The sequence below is a fragment of the Cimex lectularius genome, unplaced genomic scaffold, assembly GCF_000648675.2.
Source record: "Cimex lectularius strain Harlan isolate CLEC.00 unplaced genomic scaffold, Clec_2.1 scaffold64, whole genome shotgun sequence".
NCBI lineage: Eukaryota > Metazoa > Arthropoda > Insecta > Hemiptera > Cimicidae > Cimex > Cimex lectularius.
The window spans coordinates 954,669-971,670 of record NW_019392702.1 but is presented as its reverse complement, the minus strand read 5'-3'; the positions used below and the strand labels follow the sequence as shown (position 1 = coordinate 971,670).

The window sequence follows — 17,002 nt, the reverse complement described above, 5'->3', positions numbered from 1 at the left end:
GCAAGTTTTTTTCATTTTAATTTGTTTTTTTGTGGAAAAGGATTTCTTTATCATTTAGTTTACAACATAGAGTCAATTTTTTCATTTGGTTAATCAACACAAAGTCCGTCTTGCAGTTTGTTTATTTAATTTTATTAATAATAATTAGTCAATGTAAGAATTGTTTCCGTTATTTAAAACAAAATAATAGTAATAATATTTAGTCAAGTAAGAATTGTTTCTGTACTTTAATATAAAAATAATAATAATAGTAATCAGTCAGTTTCCTTTACAAAATTGTCAAAATGTTAATTCCAAACTGACGACCTTAATTTCAAATTTTGTTAATATCTCAATATAAGAATTGTTTCTTTTTTAATATTATTTTGTTTATTATTCATATATTTATCCAAACAAGGAAAAGATCCACTCCCTCAGGGAAGGACCAAACAGTAAGTCAATAAATTTCCACAAGACCTCCAACTAAATTGTACCCTAATTATATCCCTGACCTCTGTCCTTCATACTGCACAGGCCTAAGGTGAGAAATCATATAGGACTGATGGGCTTTTTTAGACTTTTATGAGTAGGAATAATGTTTAGTTTCAACAAGACCTCCAACTAGATTGTACTTTTCGTATAGACCTGACTTTGCTCCTTCAGACTACACAGGCCTAAGGTGAGAAATCAAATATGAATGGTGGGTTTAGTGTTTTTATGACTTTGATGCCAAGGAATAATGTTTAGTTTCAACAAGACCTCCAACTAAAATGTACCCTTCTTATAGTCCTGACCTCGATCCTTCAGACTATACATGGTGCGGTGCGAAAAGGCTAAAGGGGCTCTGGTGTCCTATCCCCAAGTGAGGTACTCACTTTCCTAACCACTCCTCACTAAATAGACTCCTATCACCAACCCCTCTCCCTCTATCCTATCATCCCCTAAAAAGAGTCTTGGGCTTGACAGAAAACAACATCCGCCCCAATCAAAGGTGTCATGCGTTCCGTGCCGAGTGATTCACTGGCAGCCAGGGTTAATGTGGCTGTCTTGAACGGAGCCTCTCTGACACCGGAAGACATCAGAGAGTATTTAGCCTTACACATCATGCGGGACTCTGATGGAGCGGACCTTATAGTTCCCTAGCTACTCGTGGGATTTCAATGAGCAAAGTAAATAAAAAACAAAACCCAGAGCAGGATTCCACTGCTCCAAACACAATAAGAAATCTGGGAATCAACCCCCAGATGGACACTCAGTCCTCAGAAGCAAAGGAGATACCACCTCTCCTTTCTAAAGATAAATTTCAGTCGCTACGTGGGAAACTAAACACATAGGTGTGGTGGCATAGGAATCCACACTATTAACGAATATCTCAGACAGAAGGACAAAAAGAAAATGAGCGAACTTTGGAATTCACTTATTGGACATAGACAATCCAAGAATCTTCTAACCAATTTTGGCAAGAAAGAAATCACAGAATGTGTAAAAGGAAGCAGGAATAGACTGCGAATCCTAACAGGATTCCTGACAGGACACTGTAGATTAAATGGACATCTAAAGAAAATTGGAATAATCCAAGATGGCACATGTAGATTCTGCAAAGAAGCAGAAGAGACACCAACACACTTACTAACAAACTGCGGAGCTACACTAGCCCGCAGGAGGAAGTGTTTTGGGATGTACAATGTGACCATAGAAGAACTACAACCACTGAAACCGGGCCTATTAATCAAGTTTCTTGATGAAATAGGACTCACCGATGTGCTTTAGGCAGAGCACAGGGGATACAATAGCTCTTAAAGGGTGCAGTATACCATACCCGGAAATATTACATCTACATCTACATCTAGTCCTGACCTCGATCCTTCAGACTATACAAGCCTAATCACTTATTAGCATTATGATTAATCTTTTTGTGAGGTATTGATTGAAACGAAAAAGTCAGTGTCAAGAGCGGGATTCGAACCCACGACCTTCGGCTAGATACGCCGCTACTCTACCACTTGAGCTATCGTGACTTCGATCCACTCGGGCACTAACTTCCCATCTCAACCACACCTTTTTGAATTTTCCCTCCTTTTTGCCATTTTTCAAATGTCATGTAATCTATTTGATTCTCGGCGACAAATGAAATGGCCACGGAGAGCTTTAGTGAAGTATACTTCATTTTAATTCATTAAATTCACTATTTTTTGTAGTCCGCTTGACCAATTAATATCATTCAATGAATTAAGATTTTTTGTTGAGATAAATAATATTTAGTTTCAACGAGACCTCCAACTAGATTGTACTTTTCGTATAGACCTGACCTCGCCCCTTCAGACTACATAGGCCGTTCACTAAAAATTGCTAAATGAAAAAACGAGTCTGACAAACCAAGTAAACGAGGAATAGACTGGCCAAACTGATCAAAAACTAACCTGCAGATCCTGTATTTATTTATTATTTAGTAATGAATAATGGTTGGTTGACTTGATAGATCCCTTAAGTCTACCAGTAAGGTATGTTTTTCTAGAATTTTGTTTTATATTGGTCACGTACGACAGAATTGTAACAACTGTTTGGTCTTATTCGCCCATTTTAAAAGTTACGGACTTAATAATTCATCGGGAAAAGTTTTCAGGACCGGATTCCGGTTCTCTATCTTTCCCTGGAAATACAATTTGCCGCTCCACGTATCATCATCGTCCTTAATTGTTCAATTAGTTCCCTCCGTCTCCCATCTCAACAGAGACCCCTTCCCTCCTCTCTGCAAGCCACTCCACCCTCTCCGAAACAAGCAACGCTCTTATCCGTAAAGACGTTCACCAAGCCGAAAACACAAAGTTTTATCTAGGTCTTATCAAGACAATTTGGTAAATGTAAAATACATCGCCGGCTCGTATTAACGTTCCTAAAATGTTTAAACATGAAGCCGTGCAGGTTTTCCGATAAATAACGATAAAATACTTCGGCAATTTCAATCTTATTACCTCATTACAACTGCTTATTGATTTCATTAAACTATTCTAGAAGATACCTTTCAAACGGAAGGCAATAATCTGTATTGATTTTAATTGGTCTTATTAATACAAAACAAGATCAGTCTGTTAAATACAACATCGTACTTCTGTGTGTAAAAGTGGCCTAATAAAATTTTAATTATTGCCCTTAGTACATGAAACTTTCCATTATTATAATAAATGTCTTTTATTATACTAAGGTAAGAAGGCTGTTGTTTATGATTCAAAAAATTAATACATAAAACAATTAACCCTTCTTCCTGCAAATAAATACCCAATAGTTAAGCGGACTCGCATTATTTTAGTCTGTCTTTCTTTGTTTTATTTTGGCCGATGCGTTTCGCCTTTTCGACAACGTCAGTGTTTTATGCTCTGTAGTTTGAAGAAGCGAGGTTAGGTTCACAAGGAAGGTGGGCATTCTCCGTTCGAACCAGAACTTCATTCTTACTCAATAAAATCTCAGAATTCAGGCATGGCTTTTCGTAATTTTCAGTAGGTGTTCGTGTTGTTAGAAAAAACGAGGCCATGATTAATAGGAAAATGCAGCTGAGTACTCACAAAATCTCAGAGCCAGCAGCTCTTACCTACCTTAGAATGAGGTTTGAGTAGTCTGAAGGGGTGAGTTCTTACTCTACAAAGTCTCAAAACTCAGACCCTACAGCTTTTCTTCATATTCAGTCTGAAGAAAGTAAGTCAGAATTACAATATGAACTTGGGTGGATATTCTTTTGTTGAAGTCTAATTTACTACTTACCCAACAATGTCTCAAAACTCAGACCCAGCTGCTTTTCGTTATCTTCAGCAGACGGTCTGTTCAGTCTGAAGGGGCGAGGTCTGATTGAAATCAATCTTTCAAATCATCACAGATAGCAGAAACGTGCCTGTCAGAGCAAACCAGCAAGGAAAGAAATCTAAAATGAGTGGAAGCAATCAGACTGTCTTCGATTTTTTGCTTAATTGGCAAACGAACTGTTTTGTGAATTCATTTTCTGAAGACTAGAAAACTTCTTGTAAAATTAACTATTTTTCGTGGTCCGCTTGACCAATTAATAACATTCAATTAATTAAGGTTTTTTAAGTTGAGATAAAAAAGTCAGTGTCACGACATTTGAAAAATGGCAAAAAGGAGGGAAAATTGAAAAGGTGGGGTTGAGAAGGGAAGTGGTGCTCGAGTGGATCGAGGTCACGATAGCTCAAGTCGTAGAGTAGCTGCGTATCAAGCCGAAGGTCTGGGTTCGAATCCCGCTCGTGACACTGACTTTTTTATCTCAACTTAAAAAACCTTAATTTCTCGTCAAATGAATAAGTAGAACCGTCCATCAATTATTCAGTATATGGGCAGGCAAAATCCAGGGATACTTATAAAACGCGTCGGACAGTACTAAGGAACATTGATATACAGACCGGGATTATCGGAATGGCCTAACTAGGAGATTATCACCCCGCGAGTATTCCGAAGAGGCATTCTCAAAAATCCACGATAGTCTACCATTGATGCTGTACCATCAGAATAACACGCAACGATATTGTTCTAATGTACAGCATATCTTTTTGTATGCGATTTTTCAATGTATATAGCTTACTTATGTCGTCATCAGATTTGTCTTTACTGCGCTATTTCGTTGAAATCTCTCGACATCACTCTTTACTGTTTTTAATTGTTGACAATGATTGACTGCTGACCGCCCACAGATTAGCTACCCCATGGAATCGGCAAGCCTTCCCTCATGCCGTTTAAAAAAAGAAAAAAAAGAAACAATCTGTTTTATTGAGACGTCCCAATAAAGTGTACATTGTACAGGGGACGTTTGATTAAATTGCGGTCTTCTTCGCTTACAATAAAGTCAGACTGTGAATAGAATTTGAGGGCACGTGCAGGTCGACGGGTCCCACCCGGCGTGCACCGCTAATAAGCTCTGTTGTTGCAACATCCACGTGTCGTCAAAACCGAGCATCGCCCTCCACTTGGATGAAAATAAAAAACAAACTCGAACAAAGAACACGACTTACTTTTTCCATTTTGTACTCGCTCATAGATTAACTCGGCAAATTTAAGCCGGCAGATGTTCATAAGCTATAGTTTAAATTATTGTACTTTTATCTAATTTAAAGTTTATTTTTGCTAAATCAAAAACCTGATACAGCTTACACGCGCTAAATGCAGAAAATCCCAGAAAGTACACAATCAAGGGTTTTAGAAATTAGATTTATAGTACCTATATCTGATGGGAACTGACTATATGATCTCGGAAACATTCTTTACAATGTTCCAATGTTCTCCACTGACTATAAAGGAGAGGAAGAACCCAGGAGAGCATCAGATACAATGATATGGTATACAGATGGCTCCAAAACACACTAAGGAAACGAATCGGGCATCTTCTGTACAAGCTCACAACACGACTAATCAAACTCGTTAGGGAAGTACATTTCGGTCTTTCAAGCTGAAATACATGCTATCAACGCTTGTGCCCTGGAAAAACTTAAAAGAGCACTGGCAAAAAAATCCTCATAAAATCTGATAGGCAAGCATGTAATGCATTAGCATGTAAAAAAATTACATCAATATTAGTCAGTTAATGCATCCAAAATTTCCAAAACCTGGGGAAACAGCAACCTGATGATATCTTGGGTCATGGGACAGACTGGCCAGAGGAGGATCTGCAAGACCATACATACGCCCCGAACCTTTACTTGGGATAAAAAAAATAGATCCCTACATTACAGAATGGATCTAAACAAAACAAAAGGAAGTGGATAAACTTAAAAAAATACAGTAAACCGAGGATGAAACGACCCTCACCAAGACTGGCAAAATCAGTGCTGCAATTGGAGACTAAAAAGAGTGGTAGGACTACTAACCGGTCTTTGGCATCTGTGAAAACATCTACACAACATGAACATATACAACGATGATCCCATCTGCAGATTATGTAATGAGGAGGAGGAAAGAGCATGCGAAGCAACAGCTTAATGGAGATTTAACCTAACATATGAAAAAATCTAGGGAATGAAATTGTAGCAGCGACAGTCAGTGTCCTGATACTTCTAAGGAGAAGGATTGACTCTGTTGCACTGAACTAAGGAACTAGGAAAGTACAATAAGCCAGAAGACTGCAGTGCCTGGGGAACACAAACCCCGCTTCCTTTTATCCTCTTTACCATACCTGTATCTAAACTTGACGTTGCTAACAAAACAAACTAAGTCCGACTTCTGACGACACTTCGTTTGTGTTAACTTGTATATTGTGAATCAATAATTAATAATTGCTTAATTAGAACATTAAAATTTGGCAAAGTCGACATAAAATAATTAAGTGTAAAAGTGCCGTCTACATTATCCTTTGCCATTGAAAATTTTGGTCTTGATTGTCATGGTAATTTGGGCATTGCCGATCATTGTGGTCTACCTATCTTCGCTTCGCGGCCTTGCAAGCGCGAATTACACTATCTTTAGTTCTGGATAAATTTAGTGAAATCAAGATTATTTTATAAAGTCTTGAGAGATAAGGGGGTGTGCCAGTTTGGTGGATTAAGTCTGGCTGTTTTATTGTTTCAGTCCGTGTTTGTGATCCTATTATTTTTTATTTTGTGAATGGCGTCGTTGTGAACTTCTCCGTATGGTTTGCGGGATGGTGAACCTGTGATGATGATAAGTAGTAGGAGCAGAATGTTCAGCCTTTTGCCTTATTGTAATTTTCCTAGTTCTTTACTTTAGTTAAATTAATTCGACATTTTTTTAAGAAGTATAGGATAGACTTTCATTGTGGTTAATCTTTTTTTTTCCGAGCCTTCTTTCTTCTTGGTACTCTAAGTACTTTATATTGGAAGATGATATGAGTGGCAGTTGTTCCCTCGTCATACTATATCATTCAAATTAGATCATAGTTTAATATGCTCATCCTGTGTAGATGTTTTCTCAGATGCTATGATGAACCTGTAATTTGGTCGTTAACGATCGCCTTGGTCTGCCTATCTTTGCTGGGATGGTCTGCTTAGGTAAGTCCTGTGGTATTCTTATTTTTGAAGTGGTTTATTTAAGAATCCCATAGGACTTGATTTATAACTTCTTCAACTTCTAGGACGTTCAGAACTCGAAGGATCAAGGATATTCCTAGATGATTGGGAAGAACTGTAGTTCCTCAAAGTTCGCAGGAGTATATTGGTAAAAATTGAACTGGTTAATGGCACTGCGACCTAATTGAAGCGTTGTTTATTGTTGTTGTTGTGGTGGTGTTCGACCTAAAAAGTATCTCTGAGACGATATGTTAAATATTAATTATTGTAGTGAAGTTTGTAGTGTCTGCTAAACCACGCCTTTATACTTAGGCCTAATTGGACATACGGCACCGTACTTTGGGTTCTTCCATTCAACCTCCAACGTATCCGAAATCATACAAGCCATTGTCAATGACACTGCATGTTTTATCCAATCTTACCACTTTCATAACGACAGCTCTTGATAGAAACCTGTCATCTCGCACCCTTCCAGGCGTTCTTTCCATCCCGACGATTATAGCGTTTGGGCTCGCAGCTTTCTAAGTGGCAGTAAACCCATTTGTGAATAGGTAAAACCATCTAGCGCTACAATTTTTGTACTAGCTTCGACTGAATATTTACTAAAATTGGAAGGATAGAAAGAAAATTAGCATGGCTCTTGTGCACTGCTCATATTTTCAATTAGAGCTTTAAGGATCGTCGATTTTATTTCTTAAAAAAGCCTTTTCTTGTAAGGTAAAATATTTTGCCTTATTTTTCTTCCTGATCAACTCACAACTGCAAGATTTCTCAGGTGGTGAATTTGAAATTTTAGTCGTTTCATTTTGCTCTTCTTATCCTGTTTTGCAGACTCACCTCCTAGTACAGCGAGAAGCTAAACGCGTCTGATAGACTAAAACAGCAAGTATACGCAAAACAAAATGATCGAAAATTATCAAACAATTACTGGCGTTAGCTTATTTGATTAAATATATTTTATTTATAAGAATGAATCTCGGTTCAGGCGTACAGATTGAAAGAGGCATGTCCAACCTGTAGTATAAAATTTGTTACATTGTCACTTGTAATGGTATGTTTGTGTACGATCCGCTGAGGGTAGAACATTGAAAATTATTGTCCAATCGATTCAAAACCATGAAAAGAGATGACCCTTGACGAACATGACTTTAATGCACTCGTCGTGTATAAACTCAAAGAGAATTAACAAAACAAATGTGACAGAAGCTCTTATTTCAAGCCCCCTAGGTTTTGTCACCACCCTATCCGCTAAATAGATATAATGATCCATTGTCGGGGAGGCAGAGCTCTGTGATTACACGTTGTACTCCCTTTTTCACTCTGTGGGGCCCCCTCTTCCCTTGTAGAACTACTGTGACAGATGGTGGCAGTTCACTCCCCTTGCAGAAAGGACACCTCTCTCATTCAACAAAGGACACCTGACATAAGTGTCACTCGGCAACGGATTGAAATTATTTACTGCACTTATTTACACTCGAAATAGTAGTTTCGGAAATATTATTTATCCTATCGTTACGCCTCGTTAGCCATGCACACACTGGTGATAATAGTCATTGAATTTTATTGTGGGGAACTAATGAGACGTAATTTTTTTGCTACTATCAAGGAACTGACTAGGTATAGCAATTAAAACACCTTAGTGACTCGACTCATTGTTAACTTTGCTAACTTTTATAGCGCAAAAAAAATCATAAATTGAAATAGACCAAAACATTATCATGTTTCTAATTATTTCAGAGAGTCGATTTGCCACTTAAATTATATGTTCTACATAAGCATACAATCAAACTAGCATAAATGTTAATCAGGCAGAATGAACTAACAATATAAATTTCTGATTTTTCCTTCTCGAAAAAAAAAACACAATTTTTTTCAATCCACGACGTTCGGGATTATTTTAATTCTTTCTCGGGTGAGTTAGCGCCTATACACAGAACAAAGATTTCTTACATTTTTAGACAAACATCTTTGTTCTGTGTATAGACGCTAACTCACCTGAGGAAGAATTAAAATAAATCCGAAACGTGGTGGATTGTTTTTTTTTTTTTTTTTAGATGACCTATTGGCCCACCTTCGAGAAGGAAAAATCAGAAATTAAACTGTTGTTGAGGTCGAAATAAAAAACATAGTAACAAAAGAAAATCGAAACATTATTATAAATCAAAAGGATCATATTAAACAGCTACAAAGAATTTTGTATTAATTAAATATGTTATTAACGGTTCATTCACCCTTTTAATTGAAAGTTGAATTATTGCTAATAGATTTAATCCAGAGGCTTAATTTGGTAGTGTAGTTTGTATATAATTTATTACTAGGAGAATTATAAATTTAATTCGAATTTTAATAGAACAAATCATAAAGGTTTTGTAGATTTTTCGACCAGCTTAGGCAGATTAATTGCTTTATTTCATGCTAACATTGAACGTTTTTTTCACCTTTTCAACTATGAAACTTGTCTAGTCATTTCATAGTTGAAAAGGTGAAGAAAAAAGTTAAGAAAACAATTCAAGTTTATTTACTTCTGACTAAAAATCAAGCCCTGAAGAAGGTACAATAAAGTTCCTAAAGCTAGGCGAAGATTTAAAATTAAAATTATGTTATTTGGCTATATCCCTGATAACCAAGTGGTCATTAAAGAATAAAAAGTTTAATTTCACTAAAGCGAAAATATAAAATTTAATTCCATTAGATTTCGTGGTCCGATTGCCAAGTAACATCTTTCAATTAATTAATTTTTATGTAAGGCATTGGTTGAGATAAAAAACTCAGTGTCACGAGCGGGATTCGAACCCTCGAACTTCGGCTTACGCTGCTGCTCTACCACTTGAGCTAGTGACTTCGATCCACTCGGCCAGCCGAAGGTCGTGGGTTCGAATCCCGCTCGTGAAACTGACTTTTTTATCTCAACCAATACCTTACATAAAGATTAATTAATTGAAAGATAAAATTTAATAATGATTAAATATTGGCTTTTCTAATTTCATTTTATGACAGATATATTGTTTTTGTTAATAATTCAAAGTACAAAAAAAAATTCTTGTAAATGACTTACAGGTTTTTTAATAAAAACAAAGAAAACTATTGGCTTCGAAATTTCAGAAAATTTGTTAAACTCTTCTGCCTTTGAAATGGCATGATTGTGATTATTTATTTATAATAAATAAAGTTGTAATAGTAATTTTTTTTGTTTCTTTTAATAGAAAAAAAAAACAATAAAAGCAATATTTCCCGAAAGGAAAAACTTACTATCAACCATAGACTTTTCTAATTCAGTTTATTTCAGAAGTGATTTATCGTTTTAATGTTAGTTTATTATTTAGGGCACTCTCGACACGACACGCAAGTATGACACAATTACACAGAAGACAAACACTTTGAGCCCTGAAGATAATCTCAATAAAGATCGAAACGTTGGCACGATAAAGAAAATGTTTTTCTGAAACCTACATCACACCAGACCGCATCTCACGATTTCTAAATAAATATTAATTTATTATGTTATACAATAAAATTAAAAAAGCAGTGATTTACAAAACACAACAAAAAGTTACAAAAGGGGTTAATACGTTCACCCCTTATGGTCCTTTCATAAGATTTATTTCATTTCTTAGATAGATTCTCATTGAAAAATCAACCGATAATATAATTAAATTTATCCCCTTCTTCTATTAATTTATTTTACAACAAAACTATTTGCAAAACGAAGTTTTAGCGCAGGTTCAAGAACCGGAGGGAATTTCTTATCAGTTGCAACAATTCTTCAAAATGCAAACTATGATTTATAATTATTATTTCTATATTTGAATCTAAATAGACCTTTATGAGGTTGTCAACTGTTACTCTTAAATAGCCACAAAGAATTTTGATTTAATTAAATATGTTATTAACTGTTCATTCAGATGCATTCGTTTGTTGTTTGTTGTTTAAATTCAATTTTAATTATTTCCACTGTTCAACAGCTTATGACAGCGTATTAACTTGCCGAGTCTATTAAGCTCAAAACTTAAGATTAAACACAAATAGGATTAATACGCACAGTCTATACAAAGCTACTGTAAAGTTTGTTTTACTTTGTTTTCATTGATCTGAAATTGTTCTGTTTAGCCAATTGTCCTTTGGCCGATTTTGGTTAAAGTCCGATTTTCGGAGTTTATCTGTTTTATTCAATAAATGGGTGGTTGAAAAATGACCATTAAAAACAAAATACAGATTATAATATCAAGTTCAATATGAAGTCCAAGCACGCATACCATTTAACTATTAATTATGAAACTTTACGTTATCTTGTAGGAATATATATAACAAATTATTTTCTTTTAAAACAATTTATCTAATAAAAGAAGGCTACAGCCGTAAAATCACGGATTTCAATAAAAAAAATAGTGATACATCGTTCGACAAATAAAAACGCTGTAATTTCAACAATATTTTAAATGTGGTTTTCTGACTTTTGTGTGTGTATTTTTAGGTCATAAATCGATATATTTATTGTAGACTGTTCTCTTCACAGATGAGTGCCAGTTTGGTTTGTTACAGTTGTGTTAATCCATGTAAACTGCTCAAAACTGAATAAAGATATTAATTTTGTAGTATTTTTTCCTTAGAATTTTTATTTTGTTTTTATTATAAATTGCATTAAAATTTATTAGAAATTATTACGTTATTAGAATAACAGTAAATACAAATATCCCTATGTTTTTGAGCAGTTTAGATTATTTAAGATATTTACTTTTTTTGCTTTACTGTCAATAAAGTATTGGTAATTGACAAAAAAGAATAATTTATTATTATTGTAGAAAAAATTAAGGGTTAGCATAGACCCACACGACTGCTATGTCGTGCACAACAGTAGAAACAAACAAGTCTCAGAGGCTGAGTTATGTATCTTAGATATTATGGACGGTTTTAATGCCCTTGTCGATTTTTAAAAGAATTCCACAAAATTTTATTATTTCAGAGTAATTGTCGAAGTATTTTATTTCTTTCGAACAGTGTAAAATCAGTGTAAAGGTCAGATTTTGAATGGTGATACTCGGCCGTTCCTGTTATGATATGGCGTCTACATCCCCCTCCCTTAAAGTTGGGGGTAGAAGTCCTGCGCACAAATCCTGCACCCCTACTATTCACCCTCCTCCCAATAATTCAGTTAGTCACTTTTAGTTGAGAGTCAGGATGCCAGGTTGTACCTTTCTTACGGTTACAATTTTATAAGCGACCGCTTTAATTTATGTTTCTTTTTATTTTTTTCTTTCCGTCTATATCTATCTCTTTTTTCTTTTTTCCGTGTCCGGTCGTTAGTCACGCCGTTGAGAAAGGATTTCGAAAAAAAGGACAAGTATCCTCTCGCTTCGTACTTTGAAGAAAAAAAAAAAGAAAGACTGTTTGTTTGTGTTTTTAGTTCGGCCAAATTTAATTCGGTCGGAAATTAGTTCGGTATGGAATTTAAAACCAGTTGTTCGGGTGAACTCCCATCTGAACCTCAGCAGCAGTTCAACATATTTCCAGCCATATTCTCGAGACAGTTTAACTTCGGGCAAGGACAAGCCGGCAGTAAACTAATGGACGAGTTGAGGCCGAACCTTGGTGGTATATTAGGTTTAGTAGAAGCTGGTGATCATCACCATAGTGGTTCCGCGCATCACCATCCCGGTAGTGGGACGACAGGCACTGCACAAGGGAACAGTGAGAAGAGACCCAAATTAGAAGAATTCGGCTCTGTCTATCCGATTTCATCAGTGGACCATTCGACACCACCTCCTAGACAATTACACGAACATTCAGGTACCATTTGCTTTATTCACACCCTGAAATAATCCAACAACAAAATTTTACTCCAAACTTCATACCGGCTATTTTACTGCATTCATACGATCAAAAACACAAGATAAACAAATCCTCGATCCTCACCCTTTTAAATGGAAGTTGAATTATTGCTAATAGATTTAATCCAACGGCTTAATTTGGTAGTGTAGTTTGTATATAATTTATTACTAATTTAATTCGATTGTTAATAGAACTAAATATAAAAGGTCTAATTTCACAGAAGCGAAAATATAAAATTTAATAATGATTGATTACAGGCTTTTTCAATTTCAGTTTATTACCGATATATTGTTTTTATTAATGATTCACAGTATAAAAAATTTACAAACTACTTACAGGTTTTTATATAAAAACAAAAAATAAAATCGCTTGGAAATATCAGACAATTTGTTAATCTCTTCGTTCTATGAGGTTGCACTTATTGATTATTTTTTTATAATAAATAAAGTTTTAATAGTAATTTTTTTGTTGCTTTTAATAGAAATAAACCAAAAAAGCCATATTTTCCGAAAGTGAAAAGGAAACCATAGACTAATGATTCAAAGCATAAAAAGCAGTCATATAAACGACTTATAGATTTTTATATAAAAAGAAACAAAAATATTGGCTTGGAAATTTCAGAAAATTTGTTGATCTCTTCTGTCCTTGAGATTGCACTTATTAATTATTTATTTACAGTAAATAAAGATTGAATAATTTTAGTAGTAAATAATATTAGTAATTTTTTGTTTCTTTTAATAGAAATATACAATAAAAGCCATATTTCCCCGAAAGTTAAAAAACTTATAAAAGGAAAAATTTTATGATCAACCATAGACTTTTCTAACTTCAGTTTATTGCAGAAATGATATTTCGTTTTGATGTTATAGTTTATTATGTTATGCAGTAACATTTTTAAAAAGCGGTTAACAAAACGGGTTAATTCTTTCACCCCTTAAAGATAAGATTTAGTTCATTCCTTAGATAGATTCTCATGGTAAAATCTGCCGATAATATAATTAAATTTATCCCCTTCTTCTATTAATTTATTTTACAACAAAACTATTTGCAAAACGAAGTTTTAGCGCAGGTTCAAGAAGCGGACGGAATTCCTTATCAGTTGCAATAATTAACTTCAGAATGCAAACTATGTTTTATAATTATTGTTTGAATATTTGAATCTAAATAAAACTTTATGAGGTTGTCAACTGTTACTTCTACTCTCTCGGTCTCTCTCTCTCTCTCTTTCTCTCTCTCTTTCTCTCTCTCTGTCTCTCTCTCTTTCTCTCTCTCTCTCTTTCTCTCTCTCTCTCTAGCTCTCTCTCTCTCTAGCTCTCTCTCTCTCTTTCTCTCTTTCTCTCTCTCTCTCTCTCTCTCTCTCTCTCTCTCTCTCTCTCTCTCTATCTCTCTCTCTCTCTTTCTCTCTTTCTCTCTCTCTCTCTCTCTCTCTCTCTCTCTCTTTCAATCTCTCTCTCTCTCTCCCCCCTATCAATTTATCTATCTGTTTATCCATCTCACTGTCTCTCTATTCCTCTCTCTATAATATGTTAATTCATTATGTATTTGGATGTATTTATTACTTCAATTCTTTTATTTCTCAACGCAATCAAATCAAATTTGCAAAAATTGCATCGAGAGGCTTATAATTAATTTAGTTCATATTACACGATAATTCGTATTTGTAGCTTGATCGTTTCGACAATTTTTTGATCCTCTCATCCTGGCTGTTTTGGCCTTTCATGAACTTCAGTTGGTCTGTGTGAATTTTTGTTCAGCCGGGCCTTTTTATATATTCAAAAGCTAAAATGCGACGGACAGACCAAAAGAGTTGAAGCGAGCTTTTAGGGTTTTGTTTCTTGGGTTTCTGCCGTATATTTCCACCGGTTTGATAAACGGATGATTGGTAACTAAAATGAATTATTCTTGGTGATTAAGATCATTTTGGTCTGCTTTTCTTAGCTGTTTTAGTATATGCTTACTTGGCTTTTCGCCATCTTCAGTGGGTTTGTGAATTTTTATTTTATCATTATCAGCCAAATTCGACTGCCATGCCAAACATTTAGGATCGGAGGAGTCAGGATGATTGTAACAACCAAGATCGTTTCCGACAATTTTGATCCGCTTATCCTTGCTGTTTTTGTCTGCCTTGGCTTTTTATGAACTTCAGCGGGTTTGCGTGGATTTTTGTTTACCAGGGCCTTTTTATAGTTTCGAAAGCTGAAACACAATAAACAAGGATTCATTTAAAAAAAAATAACAATAAAATAAATACATTTTCAAAAAAGTTTCAGCTACAATTGTAGGTTTTTGAGCGACGGTATCTTTCTATATCGGTGCTCGTCATCACAAGGTTATTTGTTTTATGTAACTTGGCCATTTACAATAATTTGATTGATTAGTTGGTATCCTTTTTTGTGTGAATTTTCGTTTAGCTGGGTGTTTTTTTAAATATTTTTGAAAGTCGAAACTCGTCAGAGAGACCAAAACAGCGCGCATACGCGGATCAGTATTGCCCGCAAACATCTAGAACCAATCTCATAATTTATGAAAAGGTTTAACGCTAACAAAATTTTTATATCTTGTTTGGATTTCGGATTTTGTATGTTGTATTACGACTAATTTGCAAAAATATAAACAGATACAAATCAAATGGCTTTAATTGTATATTCCTATATACATCCACGTACATAACTAGGAATGCAGCTGAAGCCATTTTTTTGGTAGTTTCGGAAGATTTTACTCTAGTTCTCATAGATGCTTTGTCTGCCTTAGCTTTTCGCTTCAGTGAGTTTGTGTTAATTTTTATTTAGCCGGGTCTTTTTTGCATACATGTTCAAAATCCGAAATGTGTATGACACGTCAAAATAGCGATTACATGCGGACCAGTACGATCGGAAACGGCCGACCTACATATACATCTCGTTTTTTCTTTAAACCTCCGACTTTCTATCGTATTTTACCATTAATTTACAAAAATATGAACAGGTTAATTGTAAATAATCTTGAATAAAATAACTTTTTTGTCAATATTTGTGGGTTAGTGTGCGTCGGTACCTTCTTTACCGTGCTCGTTGATATCACAATTTAATAATTTATCTTGGCCGATTCCGATCATTTTGTCTACTTATCTTAGTTTGTTGAGTATACCTTGGCTTTTCGCCATCTTCTATGGTTTGTGTGAACTTTAGTTTCGCCGGGTCTTTTTTTAATTCATATAAAAAACCGAAATGCGCCTGAAAGTCGAAAATAGCTAATTTAGACGGACAAGGATGGTCGGAAGCATTCGATCTCAAAAATCAATTTCCTAATTTATTTTTAATATGATAATGTATGGCTTTGAATTTTGGGTGTGTTTATCGTGTATTACAACTGGTTTAAAAATATATAAAAAAGGTGAATAGTCAACTTTGGAAAAAATACACGCTTTCAGCTTTCTTAACTGGTGCCAGTTGAAATCGCAAGAAAATTTGTTTTTGTAACCGGGTCGTTTCCGTTCATTTTCGTCTGTTAACTTAGCTATTTTGCTCTGTTTTCGCCATCTTAAGTGAGCTTGTATTGATTTTAGTTTAACCAGGTTTTTTCGGTTATCTGTCTGAAAGCGAAGAGGCGAAGGGGCGAGAATTAGCCCCAACAGTAAATGTACGCTGACCAGGATGAAACGACCAACAGGCATTTAGAACCAATCTCATAATTTAGTTTTAGTATATATTGTCTGACTTTAATATACCTGAATAACCAATAGAAATTGGTGAAAGCCGAAAAGGCCAAATCAACAAGTATATGCGGACTAAGATAATCGGAAGCGTTCGGACTACAAACCCATCATTCTCCGGACCTAAAGCCCCAAACTCATAATTTAGCTTTAATATAATAATGTTTGGCTATAAATGTCTTTGGATTCATGGTTTTTCAAACTTGCTGTTTTGGTCTGCCTTGATTTTTTACTATTTTTAGTGCAGTTTGTAAGAATAAACAGATGAATAGTAAATAAAGCGAGTTATTGTTAAGAGAAAAAAGAAACTACTTCAGCCTTATTTTGAGGGTTTGTAATGAACTAATGTCTAGTTTGTCTTATATAGCTTGGTCGGAAACGGTTTTTGTAAATTTTGGTCTGCTTATCTTAACTGTTTTGATCTAACTTGGTTTTTCGCCATATTCAGTGCGATTGTATCAATTTTTATTTAGTTATGTATTTTTTT

General features: G+C 34.9%; 2 protein-coding genes across 2 annotated transcripts in view; one reads left to right on the top strand and one right to left on the bottom strand.

The window, feature by feature from the left end:
• The window catches only part of LOC106672480 (multiple coagulation factor deficiency protein 2 homolog), a 78,268-nt gene that overhangs the window by 33,644 nt on the left and 27,622 nt on the right, over window positions 1-17,002 (bottom strand). The gene's annotated exons all lie outside the window — the stretch shown is intronic.
• Window positions 12,182-17,002, top strand: part of LOC106672294 (homeobox protein prophet of Pit-1) — a 42,917-nt gene continuing 38,096 nt past the window's right edge. The window contains exon 1 of the mRNA XM_024226187.1: window positions 12,182-12,782. Coding sequence (XP_024081955.1) covers window positions 12,437-12,782 — 346 coding nt within the window. The 5' untranslated portion in view covers window positions 12,182-12,436. The remainder of the gene's footprint in view (window positions 12,783-17,002) is intronic.